At 36.7% G+C, this 12,995-nt stretch overlaps 1 protein-coding gene across 1 annotated transcript; it reads right to left on the minus strand.

Moving 5' to 3' along the window:
* Nucleotides 1-5,104: 5,104 nt before the first annotated feature.
* On the minus strand, nucleotides 5,105-11,014 carry LOC307144197 (E3 ubiquitin-protein ligase TRIM15; the record flags this gene model as incomplete). The annotated part of the gene is made up of 11 exons (XM_079846302.1): nucleotides 5,105-5,637; nucleotides 5,740-5,766; nucleotides 6,987-7,013; nucleotides 7,118-7,169; nucleotides 7,887-8,015; nucleotides 8,218-8,355; nucleotides 8,467-8,598; nucleotides 9,890-9,988; nucleotides 10,095-10,225; nucleotides 10,404-10,451; nucleotides 10,879-11,014. 11 exons carry the CDS (start codon nucleotides 11,012-11,014, stop codon nucleotides 5,105-5,107), a joined length of 1,452 nt encoding a protein of 483 aa, XP_079702428.1.
* Between the last annotated feature and the right edge of the window lie 1,981 nt (nucleotides 11,015-12,995).

The following is a 12,995-nucleotide window of genomic DNA, read 5'->3' on the forward strand; positions in this document are numbered from 1 at the left end:
GTACTGTGACAAGGGTGACCAGACAAGGGTGACCAGATTAGATTGGCTGAAACTCGGGCTTATTAGACTGCGTAGCCTATAATAAAAGATAATGAATTTCAAACCTGAACCAAACATATTTTTATTCAAAGATCAACAGTGTGTCATTAGTCTTTAGCCATTTTTCTGTCTTTTTTTAGTCTTTTTCTGCCACAAAAAAACACCATTAAAATCGTGAACTCAAATATGTCATTGTGAAAAATAAAAACCAAAACAATGACTGTTGTAAGTAACAGTGCGTAAATCAGACCTTTCTGTATATCCTAACGCTAATAAACTTAAACGAAAATAACGAAATAATTGTGTAGTGAAGTTTTTTTTTTATTAATGCAAAAAGATAAAGAGATGACATGTTTATAATACACAAGTTTGTAATACAATACACAAAATACAAAATGTATCAATAATATGTTCAATGTCATCAGAATATAAAGGCTACAAAAATTATTTAAAGATTAAGGTAAAGGAAGAAGAAGAAGAAAAGGAAAGATAGAAAAAAAGAACATAAGAACATGAGGGTAAGATAATTATACATCACTTGGGTTATACAGATTAAAGTCATTACAAATTGACATCGTTTTACTTGCTTTCTTGTTTACAGAGGTACACCACTGTACCACTGTAGTGAGATGGACTTTGTAACGACGTCTTTAGTACCTTCTATGGGTCCTGAGAGTGTAAAGTGCATTGTGCCAATGGAGGCCTTTCAGAGCCATCAGATTTCAACTAAAATATCTTCATTTGTGTTCCGAAGATGAACGGAGGTCTTACGGGTGTCGAACGACATGAGGGTAAGTAATTAATGACAGAACTTTCATTTTTGGGTGAACTAACCCTTTAACTTCTTGAGCAATTTGAGCTACAGTAGCTCGTCTGTTTGGACCACATGGGCCAGCCTTAGCTCCCCGTGTGCATTAATTAGCCTTGGCCGCCCATGACTCTGTCGCCAGTTCACCACTGTTCCTTCCTTGGACCACGTTTGATGACCACTGCAGACCGAGAACACCCCACAAGAGCTGCAGTTTTGGAGATGCTCTGACCCAGTTGTCTAGCCATCACAATTCAGTCCTTGTCAAACTCTCTCAAATTCATCAACTTTGAGGACAAAATGTTCACTTGCTGCCTAATATACCTCACCCACTAACAGGTGCCGTGATGAAGAGATAATCAGTGTTATTCACTTCACCTGTCAGTGGTCATAATGGTACTATGGCTGCGTTCGAAACCGCATACTTCCCTACTATATAGTATGTAAAAAGCAGTAGGCGAGCGAAAAGTATGTACAAATCCACAGGATTTATAAAAGAGTAGGCGAGAACTACCGGGGTTTTGGACTATTTCTCGCGAGATTCAGACGTGCGTATACTACTGTTGCGCTCGAATATGCCTACTTACCTACTATATAGTAGGCGAAAACAGTACGTGAAAGGAGTAGTATGTTCGAAACCTCAGTAATCATAAAAGAGTATGCGAGAAATCCCCGGATGGCTTACTGATTCCGCCCAGATTGTGAAGCACCCATCGTCGGATACTTTTCTATCCCTGCCTTCCCATGAGGCCACAGGAAAGGAGACGTCAGGCGGAGAAAAGCGAATCAAATGTGAGTATTAGGCCTACTAACCAAAATCACGGTTCCTTGTGTTAAAATCGCATTTGTTGAACTACTGTAGAGTAAACTGTTGAATTGTTGAAGGTGTAAAGACGACAGACAGTATAGTACAGTTGTTATTGGGCTGCAAAAACATGTTTTATTATGTATGAGCTCCAGTAACACACACGTCTCCAAAGTGGATTTACATAAACGATATACTTAAAGATAAAGATGTTTGCTAAATGTTTATTTAACATCTGACAGGAACATTTTCGATAAGTATTGCAGATGACATCACAGCATGAAATAGACATCTGATCAGAGTGATGTGTGTGTGCTATAATGTAGTTCTGTTGTCAACAATGTTCACTTTACATGAACGTCAGTAATGTTAATAAATCTACATAAAGTAACTAAACATAAGTTATCTTTTTTATTTGTCCATTAGTAGCCTACTGTTGATGAATTGAGGAACATTAACACATCAGCAACTACCTCAACATTTAAATGTAGTATTGAGCACAAACTTTTGTGCTTTTATCAAGGTGTTGTTTAAGATCCAGGTAACGTGAATGTTGTCTGATGTTACAGGTGCAGAAGAGCATGTGTGTGTTTATCTGGTGGAGACGAGAGAGGGTGATGAAGGAAGCCTGTCATCAAAGGCTTTGAGTATACTACAGAAATGAATAAAACATAAATTTAAATATTAAGTTGTATTTTATTTTAATTTCAAACAGAGTTATTTAAGCACTTTTCTGATTCTTGATGTCTGTGCGTTTGCTGCAGAGCTTCTGTGGTTGAGCCTTGCTCAAGGAAACCTTCTGCTTATCAGTTCAGTGTTTAGCCCACTACACCACAAAAGTCATAAAGCTACAATACAAATAGCATGTAATTGTAAAAATATTAAATCAAATATGGCAAGAAATGGGATGCTGACAACATGAATTGTAAAATGTTTTAAGTAGTCATGCTGATGGAGAGCAGGCACACGGATGTTTGGAGCAGACACATCAGCAGTCAGAGATTGTCCCACAAATGTTCTCAACTCTTGCTTCAGGGTTGTGAGGTACAGGAGGAACATGATGGATGGATAGGACAGGCGAAGGTGTTCACGGTGGTCAACTGCTTCATCAACATAAAGCCACAGAATTGGCACAGCTGTGTTGAGATGGCAGCAGATGTGGGGCTCACCGCCTGTAAATGTGTGATGGTTTGTTAGAACAATACGTTTGAATAAAGCTTTGTTTCATGGTGACTTATTCATTTGTGATGTTTACTTTTATTCATTCTTTTACTCATTAATTCATGTTTCCTATTGTTGTCAGTAAATAAAATATTTTATTAACTCATGCATTTATTCATTGCTTGACTGAAAATTGGTATTCACATCGGCTGCATTTGTCTAGTGTGTATTCATGCATCGCTATGTCATATGACATCAAGTTGCATTTTGCTTGTTTTACTAAAACAATATAATTTTCAGTAAAAAATAAAAGTAATATAATTAAGTATTGGTCAGCATTTGTTATTATTATTATTGTAACTGTTTTAGTGGGCTAGCAATGCAATTCATTCTGAGGTAATCTTAATTTTGAATAGTGATAACTTACATTTTAAGAGTATAAAATCAACAGTGTTCTCCCAAGGTGAGATCTTCGAGCAGCTGAAAGACGTCCTCGTTGCAGACTCTGCGGGAAACCGCACAGGTCGGGCTGTGGAGTTACTGATGCTTTGAGCTGTTACTGCACCTGTCACTCATAGGCCTATCTTTTATTTTATAATTACATGGTTGTATCTTTAACAATCCTAATAATAAAACAAATATCATGGGGTTGCATACATTATATACAAAGAAAAAACAATAACAAGGTTAGATATCTTTGAATAATTCATCATAATGCAATTAAATTTTATTTCATAAGCTTGAGGGATAAAACAGGAGTTAAATTTAAAAAGAAAAAGGAAAATATAAAGGAGATTTAGGCCAATTTTGCTTGTGGATGAAATGTTTTGCATATAAAATAAAGAAATTAACATATTTAAGAGATCACGATTGTGGGTTTTGGTAAGGATAAAACTGGGTCAGATTAGTAGGGTTAATTTAAAAAAATAAATGGGCAGCTGTTTCTTCAACAAGCCCACAAAATTAACAAGTTTAATCAATATTAAGATATTTATAGATCGATGAATTAAACCTGTCACTCGTCTTTCAAGTTGTTGCGCTTGAGATAACGTTGTAGGTCACATGATAACGTCAACATGGCGCATAAAGTGCGGATCGCATTCATACTTAACGTGATCAGGCAATATAGTACCTACTCTTTTAGAGCTCGTTAAGTAAGTACTTATTGAAAATGAGTACCTACTCAATGAGTATGCGGTTTCGAACGCAGCCTATGTCTGTGTATCTGTGTATAAACCACAGCTGTGCTCAGTGTACTATTAAATGTATTGACTTACCACGCCTACATTCTGCCGCCAACGGTCACTGTCCTCTTCCATTTGAAATTAATTGGATCTTGTCGCTGTGTGTTGCTGGCGATGTGAATAGGGCTTGATCTTTTTAACAAATGAATCTAGAACTCAATTAAGCTTGCCTCAATGATTTGGGGAACAATTTTTAAACTGTCACATGTTTGTCTGTCTTTGTTTGGTCTTTCACTTATGTTTTGATTCTGTCCCATGTTCCTTTGTCTTAGTTTTCACGCCACTTGTCTGTTTCCTTGGTCACCCTCATTAGTTAAGTTCTGTTCAGCTGTGTTTAGTTAATTTTCTCGTTTCTGTCTCTTGTTCACTCAGTCTTTGTCTAGTCACTGTTATATGCACTGATCTGTTATTTTCACGTGGGTGTCCCTGCCTGTCAGCCTGTTCCAGAGTGTGACAATTAAAGAGAGTTTATTTTACAATCTGCTTTTTAAAGGCTCATGGGTTTTTGCCGGTGATATTTGATGTAAATTATTTATTAAAATTAACAGATTTCTCACAGGACTTTTACTCTGTTTAGCAGCCTTTGGTCCTCCTTCTGGCCCCTTCCGTCTTCAGTCGGAGCACAGGACATATTCAATTGTGAATGGTTTGTTTTTAAGGAAAGCTGAAACTGTCAACTAAATACAGCATTACAGCAGAACAATAATGAGACACTGTGACCTGTATTTTGTTTTATTAATAAATATGTAGGCTATAATCATCCAGTGCAATTATTAAGCCAGATAAAATATACAAAGATACATTTTATAAATGTATAAAGAGATACAGATGTAGCAATTATGTTGAGGGTGCATTTAAATAGTAAAGAATAATAGGAATATTCACAGTGTAATTTTAAATAGCTCTCATTACGTGGGTCCAGCCCACCATGGTGTTGAAAGGAAAGTTTGCTATTAGGAGCTGAAGGTAGATTCGGTTCCAGTGAATCATTTGTTAAGTTATAAAATGTTCAAACGAAAGTGCAGGATAAAAGATGAGGCCTTGTCGTTAAAAGCGGCTATGCTCATTAGGAGACCATACAGTTATAACAGACCTGCCATCCAGCAGGGCAAAGAAAGGGTACAGCTTCTCACGAAAGTGTCCTGTGAAGGTGAAGATGTGTGATTTGTTCTCCGCGTTGTAGAAAGAAACCTGTCCCTCCTCATAATCAATGTATATTCCCATTTTCCGGGGCACCAGCAGCAGTGGCAGGGCCGTTTCAGGATTGGTGCAGGCGAAGAACTGTCGTGTGCTGCGCCACAGGACCCAATAACCATTAGAGGGATTCATTGGAAAGCGGCCGTGCCTCTTTGAAGTAGCAGTTGTCACTCCAACTTTCCAATAACCATTGTTTGCAAATTCCACTTCCCAGTAATGGCGGCCACTCATGTAGCCCTCCCAGCCTAGGACGCAGGGCAAGCTATCAAAACGCTGAGGGCTGTATGGCAGGTCCGCCTCCGTCAGGCCCTCCTGAATCTTCTTGTGGTCATCAGAGAGCTGCAGCCAAGGGTTGATGGTCACGGGATCAAGACTTACATCAGCTATTTGAGAGAAAGACATGACTGTGTTAGGACTAATGCATTTAACACTTTGTTCATGCTGGAGTGAAGGGAGACTCTTATTTAAATATGATATAAACTCACCTCCTGCACTGACAATCCAGCTCCAGACTGTGAAAAATAAGAGAAAACGATCTCAATCTTGAGTTTAGATACCAGATCTTACTACTTAATTGACTTGCTAAGAATATTAGACATCACAACAGCTAACACACTCTGTCACACTTTAGATTAGGGTCCAATTCTCACTATTAACTACGAATATGCCTCAATAAACTCCTAATTACTGCTTATTAAAGGTCCTGTTCTTCGTGATCCCATTTTTCAAACTTTAGTTAGTGTGTAATGTTGCTGTTAGAGCATTTATAATACCTGTAAAATTATAAAGCTCAAAGTTCAATGCCAAGCGAGATATTTTATTTAACAGAAGTTCCCTTTCAAAGCCTACAGCGAACGGCTGGTTTGGACTACATCCTGGTATTTCCTGCTTTAATTACGTCAGTAGAGCAGTATGTCGACTAACCTCCGCCCACAAGAACACGCGAAAAAGGGGGCGTGGTCTTGTTGCTCCCGCGTGGAGAATAGGAAGTGTTGCGTTCGGTTGCGTTCGTATAGTTTGTTTGTTGCCATGTCGTCGAGACGCTGTTATTTTCATCCCTGAGTCAAGTCACCTTTGTTTGGCTTTCCCATGGACGCTGTACTTAGAGATCATTGAGCGCATGCATCCCCGTTATGGTGAGAGGCGTGACCTTTCCGGTAACGTGCGCTCTGCGTGTGCTAAGCTGCTGTCCAATCACAACACGGGAACCGCTGGCACAATCAGAACTCGTTACGTGTTTCTGAAGGAGGGACTTCATAGAACAGGGAAATACTCAAGCCGTTTTGAGGACAGTGAAAACAGCAGTATACAGATAAGTAAATTGTGTGAAAAATACTGTGTTTTTTTACACGCGAAACATGAACACATGTTATATTGCACACTGTAAACACAATCAAAGCTTCAAAAAAACATGAAAAACGGGACCTTTAATAGTTAGTAAGGTAGTTGTTAAGTGTAGGTCATGCATAAGGCATTAATATGTGATTTTAAAGTATTAATAAACAGCCAATGTCCTATTAATATGCATGCTAATAAGCAAGTTGAGAATTGGACCCTAAACTAAAGTGTTACCACACATTCATATGGCAACTCGTAACTATTTTATATTTTGGCGAATTGGTGGCTAATTTGCTCATTTACAAATTCATCAATCTCCACCTCATCAAATTGGGTTGGCTAGTGCTTTGTTAAATATCTGTTAAATATCTGATAAAAGTTATAAAAGAGTTACCTGAATTAGGGATGTATCGTGGTATGCCTGTTTGAGAAAAGAGAACCCAAGAAAGGAGTTATGAATATTCATTTAATTACTCCTATTTTCAAAATTAATAATGATATTAGGTTATATTTTGGATCCCTCACCAGCTTTCCAGGTACGCTGCTTAGCTGAAAGCCACAGATGAGGAACCATGCCCTAAAATACAAAAACTAGCATTAGCAAAAACTAGCAATTTTAATAAAGGGATCCTATGAACAACCCTTTATCTCTTATACTGAACATTAGGGTTACAATTACATGATATATGATGTATTTACAGACTTTAAGTTGCAAATCAAACAAGTGAGCCTGTCGCTGAACTGTTCCCACACAGACAACACATCAATCGAACCATTCTTCATATATATTTTATGTTTTTATTATGTTATATTTTACAGCTATTCAATTCCATAATCATTGAATTTTTCATCACATATGTTTCTCTCACTGGTTGTACTGTACACAATAAATGTCTCTCAAATGCAAATGCTCAGAATTATGTCACAGGGGGCAATAATGTCAACGTACAGTAAACCGAAGATGCGTTCTTGAACTTTGCTCTTTAAACAACCATAATGGTTTATTTTTTTCCAACCATAAATTTATCAGAACTGTTTTATCTTTGAAGCAATTTAGGCAATTTAATTTTATATCCTCACACTTCACCCCTGATATCAAGTATGGAACTATTGTTTATTTGTGAATTGTTGTTATTGTTGGTTGCCTTAATAAGATAAAGTGCTGCAATATTGACAGAATATTCGTTTCTGATTTTTCAGTTATATAATCTGCATTTCCTCACACCACTTTCCAAAACTTTCCCAATATTTTGCATGACTGTATGAAAAAGCAATGCATTCATAGCCACCCCACCTTGCTGTCTTCCTTCAGCAAACTCCAAGTAATGAACTCCAGCAGTGGCATGAGGGAAACCAGCCTCTTCTTCCTCAGTCCCAGGAGACGTAACATCTGTGCCAGCTCATCCCCCAGCATTCCACAGCTCTGCATTGCAGACAGAAAGAACAATTATCAGATAAATGTCCATTTTTGTGTATTAAAGAGTCATTTCACAAGTGGATACTTTGAAAGATAAGCTGATTCTAAGAAAGCAGAAAAGCACAACTGGACTTAGGACCACTCAATGTGTTGGCAACAATAGATAAGACACCATTGCTCTAGATAATAGATATTTTTGCTGTCCCACCTCTGACACACTCTGAATCTCTTTCGCCCACTCTGTTATCCTCTTCTGCACCACCTCACTCTGATCTTTATCCTGCTCTGTGTCCTCTTCCTCCTCCTGATCAATCCTCTCCTTCATCCAAGGATGCTTTTTAGACAGCTGAGGATCACACAGGCACACAGAAAGTATAGTTTGAGCTCCAGAACAGGACTCAGTGTGACTGAGACGTTTACGTCTTTTAAAAAAAGAAAAAATTCCAGTCAATTTCACCTTGTCTACACTTTGAAGTTCACTGGCCCACTGCATAATAAGCTTGCGGCTTTCTTCAATACTGCGCTCAGTTTTGCGGTCTGTCTGCCGCTCTGACGGTGCGCTGCACCCTTCACCGGGATCATCCTCATTCTGTAAATCACATGCACACATTTACAAATCATTTATGGATGGACAATACACATGTACCATATCTGTTATCTGATATTACAATATTAGTCAATGTTGGATATTTTATTTTTCTTGCTCATTTACCATACTTTTACATTATATTATATTTGTCATCATCTAACATGCGCTTCATCTTTTAAAACACTCATTCAATAACACTGTTAAATGTGATTTACACAATATTACAAAATAAGTATCCATTTCTCATACTGTACATTATAATGTAATGCCTATATTCACTTGGAGTGTTTTAATTTGAAGTTAGACAAATTGTTTAGATTTTGTTTTAATTTATCTGTAAACAACCATAACATGACAATAATTACTGGCTTATCTGTGTCGGTCAGAGTTTTAAAATCAGCGAATCCCTAAAATCTTTCTTCCTCTGCCATCTCCTGTTACATTCATTTATTCATGCTTTTTTAAAAACTTCCAGATCACCTTGTCACAGGTGTGACAATGCCCAGAATTACAGATGCAGTTTCTCGGTTATTGATATAGGTGTTATCAGTAACCCTCCGGTCACATAAACCAATCTGATTGTAAATGTCAACCATACATGTCTCACATAGCAACGCTTATCAAATGATAGCATGGATTATAAACATTTATTGGTTTGCACGCAAAGAGGAGTCTGCCAATAAATTATTACCTGGGCTGTTAAACGCGTCTGTCTTTTGAAGAATTTTGTAATTCTCTGAATCGAAACGTGGCTTTTTCACATTCAAGTATTTTCCCGAAAGATTTTAAGACAGTTTTCTGTCCAATGCCTTAATGTTATTTGGTTATATCTGTTGGTGCTTTATTAAAAGTTTTGATAAAAGATATAAAAAATAATATATATTATAAAAAGTTGTAAAAAGCTGTGTTTGGACGACTTGAATACACAGGTCCCAGCAAGCAATTTTGCGTTTAAAAGAGGTCTAATAGTCGTCCAAACACAGTCCTGACATCTAGGCAAACAAGCTAAAACAAGCTAAAATTTGGGCTGTCAGTGAAAATGTAATAGACCTCAAGAATAGACTAGTCATCTAGAACATGAACTAAAGAAATTAAACCAAACACCTTGTAATCACTGTTGACTTTGCTTACATGATGGAATATCATACATCCCGCAAGTTATTTTGGCAAAAACGACATGTAACTATATTCAAGGTTATTTTGGTTTACTTATAGCTAGACTATATCAGATATATAGTTAACCGAGACGCTGAAAAAATGGGGTAAAATAGTAAAATAATCCATGGCTGACCTTACAAACTTGTTCCACCTGTTGCTTCCAGTGGTTGATGAATCGGATGCACTCTTCCAAGCTGCGGAGGTCATGTAGGCCCTGCTGACGTTGCCTTTGCTGGAATAAAACATGAAAGATTTACCACAAGTGTGGTGCACAAATTATTGTGACCATGACCCAACATGGATCACAGACCACAACATCCTTGAGTTACAGTTGTTACCTGTGAACGGGTAGAAAATCCGCTACTGCTTTTGAAGGGGCTGGTGGGGGCAGAACTGTGGACCTGAACAGATTCCTCGGGTAGCGTCCAGCGCACGGCCCCAATAGAGTTACTCTGCATTCGGGGCACATCTGCGGAGGAACAGAAAGAGGGAAGGTTTTTGACTTTGTTAGATTTTAATTGGTTTAGTATGACCATGCCTTCACAATCAAAATCACACACAGCAGTTGGAAATTAATGTAATATGTTAAATAAACAGAAATACAAGACAGCTCTAGTTGTGTTATATTAAAAACTGTGTGAACATACTTTTGTCCTTCAGGATGCTCTTCATCTTGTACAGCTTTGCCTGTTCTCCTAAGAGGGAGAATTTTTATAGGGACATATTTAAAATCTTGATGATGAACATAAAATAATAATATACTAATTATAATACACATATATATACATACATACTATACTATAATAATAAACTACATAATAATTATAAAAATACATAACATTTAAATATTTATTATTAATATATTTATATTATTACAAAAATACAATAAAATAATTAATACTCCTGATGCTCAAAGATGATGATTGGTTGTATTTCCAGTGAACACATGAACTGAATGTATAGCTTGAATGCAAAGTATGTTGCTTTGGATAAATGTCTACCAAACAAATACATTTAATAATAATCATAACACTTCTATCAAATCACTTAACAATAATATGAATTTCTCAGTAATGGTACGTTGTAACTGACATCATGATAAAAGCTATGCATTAGACTTACCCGTGGTGAAGTGTTGGGAAGGCAGGTGAGCGCTGAAGGTGTTTGGTGAAACTGAACGTTGGCGCTCTCTCAGCCCTTGTTTTAGCTCAATGCCTGCATAGTTTGAACTTTGGACATGAAATATGACTGACATCATGATTCCATGAGGTGGAGGCCAAGGAAAGCTACGTGATGAGATATGAGAGTCTTTCCCAGCAATGATTCAGACAGTAGTCAAAATGGCTTGATGCCAGGAATACACACACTCATGCATTGCGTATAATGCCAAATGTACATTTACTGATTGACACTAAGATATATATGTATGTAGTTGTTGATCAGATTCCATTCAGTAAACTTTTTCATATAACTCAAAATACCTCACATTGTGTGAGCATTCTTCCTCTACACGTATATAAAATAAATATGGATGGTTGTGGATGGATATGACTATAAACACGCTATGTAACTATCAAAAAGGTAATGCTGTACAAATGTCAGGGAGTCCAATAGTAAAAGATTGTAAAGATATGATGGTAAATACCAGTAAACTGAGGAACTGTGACTCGCCTTATAAACCAATAAAGGAAATTCCTGCATTTCTTGAAAATTAATTTTGATAATTTCTCATTGTCGTTTGTTCACAAGCATGTATTTATATCTTCACAACCAAAAATGTGATAGTAATGACGTGTTGTGTTAAAGACACGTTTGAACTTTATGGGGAAAATTATGATTATTAGAACTGCTAAGGATTGGCATGAACTTTATTCCAGTAAAATGCGTTTCAAAAACTAAAATTTCATAAAGATGAGATGGAAAGAGTTTAAATATATAAATAATATATAAATAATGGAAATAATTTTGTTGTGGTAATGGACATTTTCAATCTTATAATCCAATCTTATAAACCTCTTTCGCCATGTGTTCAGTTGAATATTTTTTTTTAACCAGAAATCTTGACCAGAAATGGATTGGTGTGATTAAAAAAAAAAAATCTTCAATTAAATTCCTGAATTTTAATTTAGGTAGCAACCCAGGTGCATAATTGTAATGTATTTTAACTTAAATAGAATTAAAATGACACAAAATGTAAAAACAAAAAGCATATAACCTTTATAAGCACGTTGGTTACACTTTTTTAAGGTGTCTGTGTTACAGTGTAATTATACATTTAAGTACTGAGTAATAATAATGAACTACATGTACTTAATATAGGATTAGTGTAGGATTAGGGATTGGTTTAGTTATTTATAGTTATTAACTTAAATTTCATTACATTTAAAAGAATAATACAAATTCAATACACCATGGGGGAGTTTAAAATATTTTGGCATAATTTTTTTTGTGAAATTACTGTTGAATTTGAATTGCAATTCAGTAAATTCCTCTTTCATTCCAATTCCAATTCAACATTATGTGGAGTGCTGCTAATTCAATTTAAATTCATTAACTGAAAGGGGGCGTATTCCTAAACTGTGACTTTTTCATAACCCTGCTTATCACAACCTACATATCACACCCTAACCGCACAGCATAATTCAGTTCACAGCATAAAACAGTTAATGTGAAAAGTAGGTGAACATGTACCACGCGACAAACCATGTAATTTCTCCACTCAACTTTATAGTTCTCATACAAATAAAAAAAAGTCTCATAACACAGCAGGCTACATGTGTGTTGAAATTTAGCTTTACTTAAAGGGATATTTAAGTGCTGGGAAGATGAATATGTATTTAAACTGGGTCATTTATGTAGTAGAAATGTGAAATTATTTTTGAATTTGGTGCCTTCTAGACCGAGAAAAGACAGAAAATGTATTTTTGTCTCATGTGGATGAAAGACAACAACTCCCAGAATGCACTTGCTTCGCTGCCCTACGAGGCCACTCCCAAAGCCACGGCCACTGGTTATCACTTGCCCACCATGACACCGCCCCCACCGTTGTTTTGATTTTCATAGTAATAAAATAATTTTGTTCAGTTAGAGAATAAACACTACAATTAAAAACTGAACGCGTCTTTTCAATAAAGTGTGAGTGAGCCGAACGAAAGTCACAGCACAGACGCAGCAGGAGTCAGATTTCGTTCATCATGAGAGCGAAGAGCCGAGCAGAGCTGAGGTAAGCGCGGCAATCA

Source organism: Gobio gobio (genome assembly GCF_949357685.1).
Source record: "Gobio gobio genome assembly, chromosome: 20".
Classification (NCBI taxonomy): Eukaryota; Metazoa; Chordata; class Actinopteri; order Cypriniformes; family Gobionidae; genus Gobio; species Gobio gobio.